This window comes from Somniosus microcephalus, chromosome 9 (assembly GCF_052327205.1).
Source record: "Somniosus microcephalus isolate GS21.2 chromosome 9, FLI_Smic_1.0, whole genome shotgun sequence".
Classification (NCBI taxonomy): Eukaryota; Metazoa; Chordata; class Chondrichthyes; order Squaliformes; family Somniosidae; genus Somniosus; species Somniosus microcephalus.
The window spans coordinates 217,886,280-217,900,794 of NC_140995.1; the positions used below are offsets into that span (position 1 = coordinate 217,886,280).

Here is a 14,515-nt window from a genome sequence, read left to right on the forward strand (position 1 = left end):
GTTTATTTTTTGTCTCATTTGGAATGTATTTTATTCCCATCGGAACACACCCCATTTACCTCAACCCAAAGAACCTGGGCAGAGTTTGGCAAAAGTCAAGGCTTAGGGGTCCCCTAGTGAGTACAAGCAGTACTGCTGGAGTTTAATCAGCTAAAACTGCGCAACTCATTTTTCTGCATAACGCTACATCCCATCTCATCAATAGAGAGCATTGGTAAGCATCCTAGTGCTTGTTCAACTAGGAACACCCTATTGAGTACAGCACTGGCTTCCAAAGTTATCTGGAGTTGGAAGGGAACGATCCCAGAACCCGATGACAGGGTTTCCCCCCCCAGGTCCCATCAATAAGCCAGGCTGGCTGGTCAATCACTAACAGTGCCCAGCTGTAGCCCTGCCTGCTGAGCCATCAGATGTTTGCCACAGGAGACATGAAGCAAGCCTGTGGCCTACAACCCTTCGAGCTCTCTGCACTCGCCCAATTCTGGCCTCTTACACATCCCCGGTTTTAAACCGCTCCACCATTGGCGGCTGCGCTTTCAGCTGCCGAGGCCCTAAGCTCTGGAATTCACTCTCTAAACCTCCCCGCATCTCCACCTCTCTCTCCTCCTTTAAGACGTTCCTTAACACCTGCCTCCATGACCACCTGTCCTAATATCTCCTTACGTGGCTCGGTGTCAAATTTTGTTTGATAACGCTCCTGTGGAGTGCCTTGGGAAGTTTTACTATGTTAAAGGCGCTATATAAATGCAAGATGTTGTTGTTGTTGCAATGGTAGCCGTCCCGCCTCTACGCCAGAAGCTGCCGGGTTCGAACCCCACTCCAAACAGTCCTGGCTCTGAATTCTGGGCTGACATCCAGCGGGATGCTCGCCTCCGGTGGGTGTGTGTGTGACCCCTCTCATTGTATGGGTTGTAGGAGCCCATAAAACCCTCCCGGCATATGGGACAAACCACCCTATCGGCGGGTATAAAGATGGTTACCGCCAGACTGTTAATGAGCCTGCAAATCCTTCCACTACTTCACACTATTATCCAAGGGAGTGTGAAGCACCCTCCAAGTTCCCCTCCAAGTCACACATCATCCTGACTTAGAATTATATCGCCGATCCTTCATCGTCACTGGGTCAAAATCCTGGAACGCCCTACCTAACAGCACTGTGGGACTACCTTCACCACATGGACTGCAGCGGTTCAAGAAGGTGACTTACCACCACCTTCTCGAGGGCAATTAGGGACGGGCAATAAATGCTGGCCTTGCCAGCGACGCCCACATCCCATAAACGAATTTAAAAAAAGATAGAAAAACAATCCACAATTTGGTACCATCTTTGACAAAATACCACACAGCAGGCTATTGGAGAAGAATATGGGTATGGAATTAGGGGAAGGATAGCAAATTGGATTAAAAACTGGTTAGAAGGGGGTGTGGTGAAACAGAGAGAAGAGAACAGTTTGACGAAGGGTCATCGACCTGAAACGTGAACTCTGTTTCTCTCTCCACAGATGCTGCCTGACCTGCTGAGTATTTCCAGCATTTTCTGTTTTTATTTCAGATTTCCAGCATCCACAGGATTTTTCTTTTGCAAGAAGGATGGAACGTGGGTTGCTTTTCAGCGCCCAGAACTTAGCAATGGTCAGAATCCCCACACGGTGACCTCCCCGTGAGTTACAGAACCTGAAAGTGCCTCCTGGTTTCATGTGGTGCAATGCTCCATTCCTTGGAAAGGGAATCATCCAACAACCAAATACACACACCCGCATCGAAAGAAAAATAAAAAAAGTGAATAATCAAATGCTTACCAAGTTCTTCCATAGACCCCGTGCTACCTGCGAATGGCCCTTTAAACTGAAGTGAAAGCAGTCTGGTGCAAAATAGGATTTATCAGGCAGGCCATCCTAGTGAAAGAGAATTTAAGTGTGATGTAATTGAAAGCCTGAATGTCATTTGTACATACCCGTATCTACAGATGGAGGTGTGCATACCTCACCTAGCCAGATGATCAGTGTCAGCTGTGGCTCAGGGGTTAGCACACTCACCTCTGAGTCAGAAAGTTGTGGGTTCAAGTTCCTCTCCAGAGACTTGAGCATATAAATCTAGGCTGATAATCCAGTGCAGTGCTGAGGGAGAGCTGCACTGTCGGAGGTGCCGTCTTTCGGATGAGACGTTAAACCGAGGCCCCGTCTGCCCTTTCAAGTGGACGTAAAAGATCCCACGGCATGATTTTGAAGAAGAGCAGGGGAGTTATCCCCTGAGGCCAATATTTATCCCTCAATCAACATAACAAAAACAGTTTATCTGGTCATTATCACATTGCTGTTTGTGGGAGTTTGCTGTGCGCAAATTGGCTGCTGCGTTTCCCACATTACAACAGTGACTACACTCCAAAAGTACTTCATTGGCTGTAAAGCGCTTTGAGATGTCCGGTGGTCGTGAAAGGCGCTATAGAAATGTAAGTCTTTCTTTCTCCCATTCCCAAGGGAAGTTGTGGCAGCAGACCCAATGGCCCAGGTACTGAAACTGAATGCTTAAATAAGACTAATGCTAGGTGGTTCTTTGGAAACACAGTACGTTATGCTCTAAGTGGTGCGGCATTAAAAAAGCCTGGCCAGTTTGATCAATAGCCTGATTGGCCGTACCCACCAACTTTTGGTGGCCTACCAGCCATAATTGCAGGCATCGCTGCACTGACCTGGCAATGACATGTTTAACTGGATTTGGACTTGGGCCGGTGCAATATCACCCGGCCGGCAGCTAAGGTAGGGAGTCACGGATAGGGGGTTTGTGAGGGTTTAAAGTTTTGGACAAGAGATACAGGGGAGATGTGAGGGAAAACTATTTTATGCAGCGAGTGGTGAGGACCTGGAACTCGCTGCCGACGGAAGTGGTAGAAGCGGAGGCACTCACTGTTTTCAAGGGGAGACGGGATAGGCACTTGAGGGAAATAAACGTGCAGGGCTACGGGGATAGAGCGGGGGAATGGAATGAGTGGATTGCTCTACAGAGAGCTGGAACGGACTTGATGGGCTGAATGGCCTCCTTCTGTGCCGATATGACTCTATGACTATAACCGTCTTTACAGGGGCAGGGTCAGGGTCAGGCTCAGGGTCAGGCTCAGGGGCATGGGCAGGGCCAGGGTCAGGCTCAGGGTCAGGCTCAGGGTCAGGGTCAGGCTCAGGCTCAGGGTCAGAGGCAGGGCCAGGGTTAGGCTCAGGGTCAGGCTCAGGGTCAGGCTCAGGGTCAGAGGCAGGGCCAGGCTCAGGATCAGAGGCAGGGTCAGGCTCAGGGTCAGGCTCAGGGTCAGAGGCAGGGCCAGGGTCAGGCTCAGGGTCAGGGTCAGGCTCAGGGTCAGGCTCAGGGGCATGGGCAGGCTCAGGGTCAGAGGCAGGGCCAGGGTCAGAGGCAGGGTCTGGCTCAGGGTCAGGGGCATGGGCAGGGCCAAGGTCAGGGTCAGGGTCTGGCTCAGGGTCAGAGGCAGGGTCAGGCTCAGGGCCAGGGGCAGGGCCAGGGTCAGGCTCAGGGTCAGGGTCAGAGGCAGGCTCAGGGTCAGGACCAGGGTCAGAGGCAGGGTCAGGCTCAGGGTCAGGGTCAGAGGCAGGGTCAGGACCAGGGTCAGAGGCAGGGTCAGGCTCAGGGTCAGAGGCAGGGTCAGAGGCAGGGTCAGGGTCAGGCTCAGGGCCGGGGTCAGGGCCAGAGTCAGGGCCAGGGTCAGAGGCAGGGCCAGGGTCAGGCTCAGGGCCAGGGTCAGAGGCAGGGTCAGGGTCAGAGTCAGGGTCAGAGGCAGGCTCAGGCTCAGGGTCAGGACCAGGGTCAGAGGCAGGGTCAGGCTCAGGGCCAGGGTCAGAGGCAGGGTCAGAGGCAGGGTCAGGCTCAGGGCCGGGGTCAGGGCCAGAGTCAGGGCCAGGGTCAGAGGCAGGGTCAGGCTCAGGGCCAGGGTCAGAGGCAGGGTCAGGGTTAGGGTCAGAGGCAGGGTCAGGGTCAGGGCCAGCAGAGATCCAGATGCAGGGTTGAGCCATCTGCAGCACAGATGTCTGCTGCTAACAGTCAGTTAACATTGCTCATCATTTTGTCCGATAGCATTTCTCCAACTCATTCCAACATGCTGCAATGCTGACCAATGGAGGAAGGTGCCATGGAGTGACATGTCGGGTCATAACCACTTCATGCAGCACCATCTCCGCTTCAGCAGTCATCAAACAGTGGGTCAGGTTCCGAGCTGCTCAATCCCTTGCCTGCAGACTCAAGCCTGCCTATTAGCATTTCCTTCTTTCATTTTTGCCTATCACTTAATTACCCTCTCCGCCTTCAGCCTTGGCCATGGTTACCAGTGGGTTGAGATGCTTTATGAACCTTTCCAAAAGCTGTGAGATCCTTTGTTCCCCTTTAAACTACATCGAAATGGAAATTGTTGTTCCCACCAAGGGGAGCAGAAGTGTTCCTCCGGACCCCACAAAAATAGTTTGAGCCACTGCCACCCTGGGCTCTCCGCCCAGCTCCCCTTTTCCATGGTCCAGAAACCCTCACAAACCCCCTATCCGTGACTCCCTACTGCAGCTGCCGGCCGGGTGATATTGCATCAGCCCAAATCCGCTGATTTTCCACGAGAGTTAAAATTCCACCTAAGAGTCAGACCTCACCATAGACTAGCATTAGTCCAGCTTGTTTATTTCTATAGAATACTTCCCCAGCCCTGTTAATCTCAAGTGTTTATGATATCCATAGAACTGGTGAAAAGGCAGAAACATTATGATGTGTGTGACCCAGAGTTCTTTTGTATATCTTCTAGCACCTTATCCTATACCTGGATTAGGTAGCTACTGATGTGTTCATACATCCCAACTTAACCATCCAGCCACCTGAATCAAACACAGTCTGCCACCTCCACAGTTTACTTAAGTTACCTTGCTCCTTGGAATTTCAATGTTCTCTATAAACGGCTGAATGACCACAGTAAAGTCTTCCCTGGTATCATACCTTCCGGACCCAACCAACAAATGTGTTCTTTCCTAAAGGTGAAAAAAAAGTTCATTTGAATGAGTGTAACTCTTTTGCGACTCCTGTGGGCTCTTGCTCCGGCTCCACAGAGATGTTTTTAAAATAAAAAATTTTCACGACCTACCTTTGGCCGCCGGATCGACTGAAGATTCCTGACTAATTTCTCGATGGGGTCCTCAACAGGCATTAGGCCGCTCATTTATATATTCAGGGGCCTAATGCCAAAAAGACAGGCCCCACGAATGTAGCAGTAGGATTAAAGCCTATGCAGATCAGGCACAGGCCGTCTTACTGCTAAATTGGTATGCGTTGCGCCCGCTTTGTACATGCACACCAATCTCTACCCCACAGGGTGCTGCACTGTCGGAGGTGCCGTCTTTCAGATGAGACATTAAGCCGAGGTCCCGTCTGCCCTGTCAGGTGGATGTAAAAGATCCCACGGCACTATTTCAAAGAAGAGCAGGGGAGTTCTCCCCGGTGTCCTCGCCCATATTTATCCCTCAAACAACATCACTAAAGCAGATTGTCTGGTCATCTTCACATTGCTGTTTGTGGGGGCTTGCTGTGCACAAATTGGCTGCCGCGTTTCTTACATTGACTACACTTCAAAAAGCACTTCATTGGCTGTAAAGCGCTTTGAGATGTCCTGAGGTCGTCAAAATGCAAGTCTTTCTTTTTCTAGTACCTGATATTTTTGATTCAGCACTTGGAGTTCATCCAACTGCGGTGAGTTGTCCAGAGGGTTAACGACACATCCACAGAGCAGCCTGCAGACAAATGAATTGAAGACTCCAATCAAATATGAAAACTACTATGAACAGGAGTAGGCCATTCAGCACCTCAAGCCTGTCCTACCATTCAGTGAGAGCACGGCTGATCTGTATCCTAACTCCATCTACCCGCCTTGGCTCTACATCCCTTAATACCCATGGCTAGTAAAAATCTATTGATCACAGCTTTAAAATTATTAATTGAGCTAGCATCTACTGCTTTTTGTGGGAGAAAGTTCCACACCTCTATCAAATCACCCCTTAACCTTTTATATTCTCGGGAATACAAGCCTAGTTTATATAATGAGCAAATGGCAGTGACACCAAGTCCCGCCACCGCCCACCCCCCCACCGCCCCGGGCCGATATAAGCGATGGGGACTGTACTTAGTCTTCTGAATCCAAATGGTGTCAAATAGCATCAGGTTCCAATCCGCATTAATTATCACGCCTTATACAGCTAGCTGCTAAACTGAACGCAAGAGGTCGGGATTGTGCTCCCAGCAGCAGTGGAGCTGGACTTTTCTGGGTTGGGGTTGATGTAATATGCAGCGTCCTGGCGGGAATCTGTTGAGGTTAGAAGATCAACTGACACCATTTGGATTCACAACACCAGGCCCTGGCTTTGGTGCACCAATTGGTCCCAATAGAAAGGCAGAGAAATAAAAAGCACAAGGCAGATATTCTGCAATGAGGGGTTCAATTCCATGGCAATTTCCCGGGACATGTGGGCTCGCTGGAAAACTCGATCCCCCGTTTACAATGAAACGGGTTAATGCCTTTGTTAAAATAGTGGACAAAGTGATTTCATATGAAGGCAGAAATTCCAGGGATGGAAGTCCACGGGGGAGGAGAGGCAGCGGGTGCAGGGGCCAGCGACTGGCTGGTGGTGACTTATGGAGTGGAACACGTGCCAACAGCAGGTCTCCGCCCCGAAGATTGGTTGATGCAAGTTTCCTGTGGGGCCTAGGCCGTGGTTGTATTTCTACCATCCCCCGGGGGCCCAGTAATCAGACAGAATCAGTCTGTAATCAGCTCAGTAATCAGTCTGTTTGATTTCCCTCATCCTGAGAGCTGGTCATACTGGATGCCGATAAGATACCAGCAGCCAGTACTACGGAGCAGGAGAAGTGGGGTCCACGATGGCTTCTATGCCAGAGTAATGGTCTGGACTGTTGTGTATGTACCTTTAAGGGAATAACTGGTCTTAGACTGCAGTACCGGCAGTGACCACCCCTGTATAAAAGACCCTAGCAGGCTTCTGTATTTTCAGTCTGACGCTGCCTCCTGTCCAGTAAAGTACCTGTTAACTATTCTCCCGAAGTCCGTGTATTATTGAGGCGCGGACTTTAGTGGCGACGAGTAAGTTCGAACTCACCTGCAGTGTGGCATTATCTCACGGGGATCTCGCCTGAGAGGAGGGTCCTGAAAGGTCGTAGTCTGAGCAACGGGCGTCGACCGAGGGCAACCGCCCAAAGAATTCATCGGTGTTCGGAGAATTGCGGGAGAGACGGTGGTTCCAGCGAGTCGTGCTGGTAGCAGGTAGCGCGCTGACCCTTCCGGACTGCGGCGGGCTCAAGCTCGATCGAGCGGTTCTGCAAAATGGGCCGCGTAGCGTCGCCAGGAAAAGAAAACAAGAGAGAGAGGGTGGAGCGCACAGGGCGCGGTCGGTGCTCAAGAACAGGACAGCGGAGAGAAACTAAACGGGGGGGAAGGAAAGCGAGACGCGCCGAAGCTGCGGGTCGCCGCCATTACCCCGTAGAACGCTAGGAGCAGCGTGGCAGTAAGGGGAAGAAGCAAAAGCGCGGGAGGCGCCATCTTATCCCATTGGGGAAGAAGCAAAAGCACGGGAGGCGCCATTTTATTCCATTGGGGAAGAAGCAAAAGCGCGGGAGGCACCATTTTAAATCGCCCAAGATGCCGAAAAGTGGCAGTATCACTGCTTTCGACAACGAGGTAGAAGACTGGACCACGTATGTAGAAAGAATCGAAGTGTACTGCAAGGCAAATGAGATGGCCGATGGAAAGAGGGCGTCGGTATTATTAAATCTGATGGGTGCGAATACGTACGGCCTATTGCGGAATTTAATTACCCCAGCTAAACCAATGGAGAAAAGTTTTGAGGAGATTGTTCATATCTTACAGGAATACCTAAGCCCTACACCACTGCTGATAGCAGAAAGATTCAAGTTCCATAAAAGAAACCAGCACAAAGATGAGAGCAATGCTGACTATCTTACGGAACTACGCAAGTTATCGAAGCACTGCCAGTTCGGAGCAGGACTGGCAGACACCTTACGGGATAAGTTTGTCTGTGGGCTCCAGAGTGAAGAAACCCAGAAACGACTACTTTCAAAAAAGGACCTGACGCTAGAACAGGCTTTCAGCGTGGCAGTATCCTACGAAGCAGCAGCACGGGGAGCTGCGGAAATACAACAGAAACCACAAGAATACAGCGCTAACAAAATGGCGTATGGAGCCGAAAAGTGCTATCGCTGCGGCAGAACAACCCATGAGCAGAAGGACTGCTGGTTTAAAGACAAAATATGCAGGCAATGCGGAAAAATGGGACATATAGCAAGAGTCTGCAGGTCGGGAAAGAAGACCAACATGACAAGAACTGCTAAGGAACAGTACAGGAAAGTAAAGAAACTGACAGATAGTAGTTCAGAAGATCAGGAGAGTGATAAGGACTCCGGGAGCAGGAGACTAAGTTGTTTAAAGTTACACAACGTGATTGCAAAGGAAGATCACCGAACCATTTGGGTCACCCTCATGATAGCAGGGTCCCCAGTAAAGATGGAATTGGACACAGGATCAGCCCTAACTGTCATGAATCGACGAGACTATGAGCAGCTATTCTCACACATACCCTTAAAGGACACGTCCATTGTATTGAAGACATACACGGGGCAAAAGGTCTACCCCAGAGGAAAAATAAGGGTGTCAGTTGAATATAACGGAAAGGAAACACAGAAACTATACATGTATATACTACGAGATGGAGGACCACCATTATTGGGACGTGAATGGATCCGAAAACTACAATTGGATTGGCATTCCATTCTGGCACTAACTGTGACTGACAAAAAAGATGATGACGTCGCACCTGGACGTCTGTTACAGATTCTATCTGACGCGGAAGAGGTGTTCCAACAAGGACTTGGGACTCTGAAAGGCGTAAAGGCAACCATAAAGATTGAGGATAACGCAACCCCAAAATTTTTCAAGGCCAGACCGGTGCCATATGCGATCCGCCCAGCTGTGGAAGCTGAACTGGAGAGTCTGGAGCGTTCGGGGGTGCTGTCTAAAGTGGACTGGAGCGAGTGGGCCACACCCATCATTCCTGTAATGAAGAAAGCATTGAGCAGCACGCCTGGGGAGCCAAGGAAGGTTCGCATCTGCGGGGACTTCAAGGTGACTGTGAACACAGTCCTGCACACAGTACAGTATCCGCTTCCACGGATAGAAGATATTTTCGCCTCACTATCTGGAGGGAAACGTTTTACGAAGATTGACCTGGCTCAAGCGTATCTACAAATGGAGGTGGAAGAAGCATCTAGGAAATACCTCACGATAAACACTCACAAAGGCCTTTACCAGTACAATCGACTGGTATTCGGGGTAGCATCGGCCCCGGCTATTTGGCAGAGGGCAATGGAACAAGTCCTGCAAGGGTTCCCGGGGACCCAGTGTTATTTGGACGACATCCTGGTTACGGGCAAAAATGACAATGAACACCTTGCCAACCTGGAACAGGTGCTCACGAGATTGCAGGAATATGGGCTACGAGCCAACCGTCCCAAATGCGAGTTCTTCAGGAGACAAATCTCGTATTGTGGCCACATGATTGATGAGGAAGGGCTGCATAAGTCGCCGGACAAGATTGAGGCTGTAGTCAAGGCTCCAGCACCGGAAAATGTGTCGCAACTGAGGTCGTTCCTCGGGTTGGTGAACTACTACCATAAGTTCTTGCCGAATTTATCCACAATTCTGCACCCACTCAACGCCCTGCTTCAAACTGGTGTAACATGGAAATGGAGTGATGAGTGTAAGCGTGCCTTTCAGGAATGTAAATGCCTAATCACTTCAAAAGAAGTATTGGCCCACTACAACCCAACACTGCCGATTCAGTTGGCATGTGATGCGTCACCTTGCGGCATTGGAGCGGTGCTGTCACACAAATTGCGTGACGGTTCAGAGAGGCCAATAGCCTTTGCATCGCGCTCGCTAACCTCAGCCGAGCGTAACTACGCCCAGATTGACAGGGAGGCCCTCAGCCTGATGTGGGGGGTGAAGAAGTTCAATCACTATCTGCACGGGCAGAAATTCACCCTACTGACTGATCATCAACCCCTGGTCTCAATTTTTAATCCAAAGAAGGGCGTTCCGGTGATGATGGCGCAACGGCTGCAAAGATGGTCACTTTTTCTAGAGGCACATCAGTATGACATAGAGTACAAAGGTACGAAGCAACATGGAAACGCTGATGGGCTGTCGCGCCTACCGTTGCCTACGGCAGAAGAAGCACCTGCAGTGGACCCTGTGGAGATATTCCATGCGACCATAGTCGAATGTTTGCCTGTTACAAACGCAAGTATTGAGAAGGAAACACGAAATGACCCGACACTCTCTCGGGTCTATGATTTGACGGTGAAGGGATGGCCAGCATATGGCGACTCACTGTTGCCAGCATTCTCGCCAAGGAGAGAACAGCTGTCAGTGTGCCGGGGAACCTTGATGTGTGGATCCCGAGTGGTAATTCCACCCAAGTTGAGAGATAGAGTGCTCAATGAGCTTTACGAGGGTCATCTGGGAGGGGTAAAAATGAAGAGCCTAGCCAGGGCGTTTGTGTGGTGGCCGGGAATCGATAAAGAAATCGAGGATATGACCAAGAGATGCATAGGATGCCAGAAGGTCCAAAACGCCCCACCACAGGCCCCGCTACATCCATGGGAGTGGCCCTCATCTCCATGGCAATGGGTACACATTGATTTCGCTGGTCCATTTATGGACTCAATGTTTCTAATCGCTGTGGACGCCCATTCGAAATTAAAATGTCCTCCACTACCACGGAGAAAACTATTGCAGTCCTAAGGACCACCTTCGCCAGGAATGGGTTGCCAGAACAGATTTGCTCCGACAATGGCCCACAGTTTGTGTCTGAGGATTTCCGGAGGTTCCTGAAGAATAATGGGGTGAAACATTACACATCTGCCCCATATCATCCAGCCACAAATGGATTGGCTGAGAGGTTTGTTCAGACCTTTAAAAAGGCCATAAAGGCAATGTATAATGACGACATACCACTGCAACACAAGGTGGATAACTTCTTGTTTGCTTACCGGAATGCGACACATGCAGTAACCAACCAAACTCCAGCCGTACTGTTTTTCAACCGGAGACTAAGATGTCGCTTGGATTTGCTCAAACCAAACATACGACGAGATGTTGAGGATAAGCAGTTCCAGCACATCAATGAGAAGCCAACCAGGAGCTTCAAGATAGGGCAACCAGTCTTGGCCCACGACTACTTTACAGAAAAATGGCAGCCAGGAACGATATGCACACAGCAGGGACCACTAATGTACACAGTGGACGTTGGAGAGAGCATCGTGAGACGCCGTGCTGACCAGATTCTAGAGTCACAGGAACAAGCCAAACCTATACCACAAGCATGTGCACCTGGTAATGAGCCTGAAGTACAGATTGCGTCTACCTCAGAAGCAGGGGTATTGGAAGCTGACGAACCAACCAATAACAATGAGCCAGAATTGACTCCACCGCCAGAACAAGATACTCGAGAAAGGCGCTATCCAGTCAGGATCAGGAAGCCTTCTCAAAGACTGAACTTATAAATGACTATTTCAGTTGATGTATATATTACTGAGAAAATTGTAATTGTAATTAGTTATTATTTAGTTGTTAAATGAATGTTATGTACTGTTTATCTAAAAGGGGAGGAATTGTTGTGTATGTACCTTTAAGGGAATAACTGGTCTTAGACTGCAGTACCGGCAGTGACCACCCCTGTATAAAAGGCCCTAGCAGGCTTCTGTATTTTCAGTCTGACGCTGCCTCCTGTCCAGTAAAGTACCTGTTAAACTGTTCTCCCGAAGTCCGTGTATTATTGAGGCGCGGACTTTACATGGACCACACCAGAAGATTGACTCCTACAGAATTTAAATCAGCTTCTCTGTTAAAGAGGGATGGTGGGGGTCGATCCCACTGTTAACCATACTTTTTAACCCATCCCGCAAGATTCCACTGAGCACAGCTTTCCAGCGTCACATGTTACCGTGTCACTCTCCTTCAGCTCGATCAGGACCGCATCCCCACCCCCCACCTCCCCACCAAGATGCACCGGTATTGGCGAAGACATTCCCCGGAACTTTTCAAGCTCTCTAACCGTGCTCCGAGCCCAGATTCCCGGGTGGTGGCGGTGGGTAGCAGTCCACCGGCAGATCGCGATCCCTGCTCGCCCAGAGTTACGCCGCTGACGGTGGGTAGCAGCTATTTGGGAACATTGGGTCAATTGTAACCTAACCCATCCGTCAGGAAACTGACGGGATCGCGAGCAACGCTGGTTTTACACCTAGCCCTGATTTTACTCTCCAATGAAGTTAGCGGACGGGTGTAAAACCTCCTGCCCAGTGAATTAGGTTAGAATTACCCCCCGTGTGTCCGTCAAGCCCTTCGAAATGAATTAAGATAGGCCTTGATCTTTATTACCATCCGTTTTTTGGAGGAGATGTTAAACCGAGGCCCCGCCTGCTCTCTCGAGCGAAGGAGAGCAAAGGGGTTATCCCTGGTGTCCTGAGGCCAATATTTATCCCTCAATCAACATCACTAAAAACAGATTATCTGGTCATTATCACATTGCTGTTTGTGGAAGCTTGCTGTGCGCAAATTGTCTGCCGCATTTCCCACATTACAACAGTGACAACACTTCGAAAGTACTTCATTTGCTGTAAAGCGCTTCACGATATCTGGTGGTCGTGAATGGCGCTGTAGAAATACCAGTCTTTCTTTCTTTCTATTATTTGTTCTCAGGATGTGGGCGGCACTGGCAAGTCCGGCATTTATTGCCCTAGTTACCCTGAGAAGGTGGTGGTGGACCTTCTCCTTCAACCAGAGCAGTCCTTCTGGTGAAGATGCTCGCAAAATGGTGTTAGAACGGGAGTTCCAGGATATTGACCCAGCGACGATGAAGGAACAGCGATATAGGTTTAAGTCAGGACAATGTGTGAGTCGGAGCATATAACTTGGAAGCTCCTTTGCACGTTGCTTTGTTATAGTGATGCAATACCTGCTCGTAAGGGTAATAAAAACTAGTCCCCTACAAAGAGATAAATCAGTTGAACAGGTCAAGGCCTTTTTCCCTCCCTCTCTTGCTTCCTGCTGATATGATTTGCAATCAAAGTGAGCGTGGCAGTTATAAAACGCAATTTCTCACGCAAAGCATCTTGATTGTGAATGATTAAGTGGAATACAAACTTCAAGAGGAACCGTGGACACTGTGTTTGTGTGTCAGTAAAAAGCTCCCGTAATTGTACGATGTTGAGAATCGTCACCAAGTTCACAAAAGCTCTTGGGACCTGAAAACAAAATGTAAAAGTGGCATTAGTAGGATTGAGGATAACACATTATCAGGACAAGATTCCAGTGGGTTTCACAGTTCCTGAATTGTGCAAAGTCAGCTGTGGCTCAGTTGGTAGTACTCTTACCTCTGATGTTAGACAGTTGTGGGTTCAAGACTTCAAGTCCCACTCCAGAGACTTGAGCATAAAATCTAGGCTGACACATCAGCACAGTACTGAGAGAGTGCTGCACTGTCGACGTGCCGTCTTTCAGATTTAGATGTAAAACCAAAGCCCTAAAAGATCCTATGGCACTATCTGAAGAGAAGGGGAGTTCTCGCTGGTGTCCTGGCCAATATTTATCCCTAAAACAGATTATCTGGTCATTGTCTCATTGCTGTTTGTGGGAGCTTGCTGTGCGCAAATTGGCTGCCACATTTCCTATATTACAACAGTGACTACACTTCAAAAGTGCTTCATTGGCTGTGAAGCACTTTGGGATGACCTGAGATGGTGAAAGGTGCTATATATATATATATGTGTTCTTTCCCTCTTGGTAAAGAGTTTAAATTCCAAGTTTCAACTCAGAGACTGACCACATGGTCCAAACTGATCTTTTTTGGTCCTGTACCTTTCTATGGTTTGCTAAACATTTATAAATCACTGGTTAGGTCCCAGCTGAAGTATTGTGGCCAATTCTGGGCACCACACTTTAGGAAGGATGTCAAGACCTTAGAGAGGGTGCAGAGATTTACTAGAATCGGACCAGAGATGAAAGACTTCAGTTATATGGAGAGACTGGAGAAGCTGGGGTTGTTCTCCTTGGAGCAGAGAAGGTAAGGGGAGATTCGATAGAGGTGTTCAAATCATGAATGGTTTTGATAGAGTAAATAAAGAGAAACTGTTTCCAGGCAAAAGAAAGGGTCAATAACCAGAGGACACAGATTTAAGGTCATTGGCAAAAGAACCAGAGGCGGCATGAGGAAAAAATATTTTACGCAGTGAGTTATTATGATCTGAAATGCACTGCCTGAAAGGGTGGTGGAAGCAGATTCAATAATAACTTTCAAAGGGGAGTTGGATAAATATTTGTTGGGGAAAAATTTGCAGGGCTAAGGGGAAAGAACGGGGGAGTGGGACTAATTGGTTAGCGCTACCAATGAGCCAGCATAGG

The 14,515-nt window shown here is 49.2% G+C and overlaps 1 protein-coding gene across 1 annotated transcript in view; it reads right to left on the minus strand.

Moving 5' to 3' along the window:
- Positions 1-14,515, minus strand: part of plb1 (phospholipase B1) — a 207,006-nt gene that overhangs the window by 128,023 nt on the left and 64,468 nt on the right. Inside the window, exons 23-26 of the mRNA XM_085997907.1 lie at positions 13,259-13,359; positions 5,678-5,759; positions 4,899-5,003; positions 1,800-1,895 (exon numbers count right to left, since the gene is read on the minus strand). Of these exons, the coding sequence (XP_085854033.1) occupies positions 1,800-1,895; positions 4,899-5,003; positions 5,678-5,759; positions 13,259-13,359 (384 nt within the window). The remainder of the gene's footprint in view (positions 1-1,799; positions 1,896-4,898; positions 5,004-5,677; positions 5,760-13,258; positions 13,360-14,515) is intronic.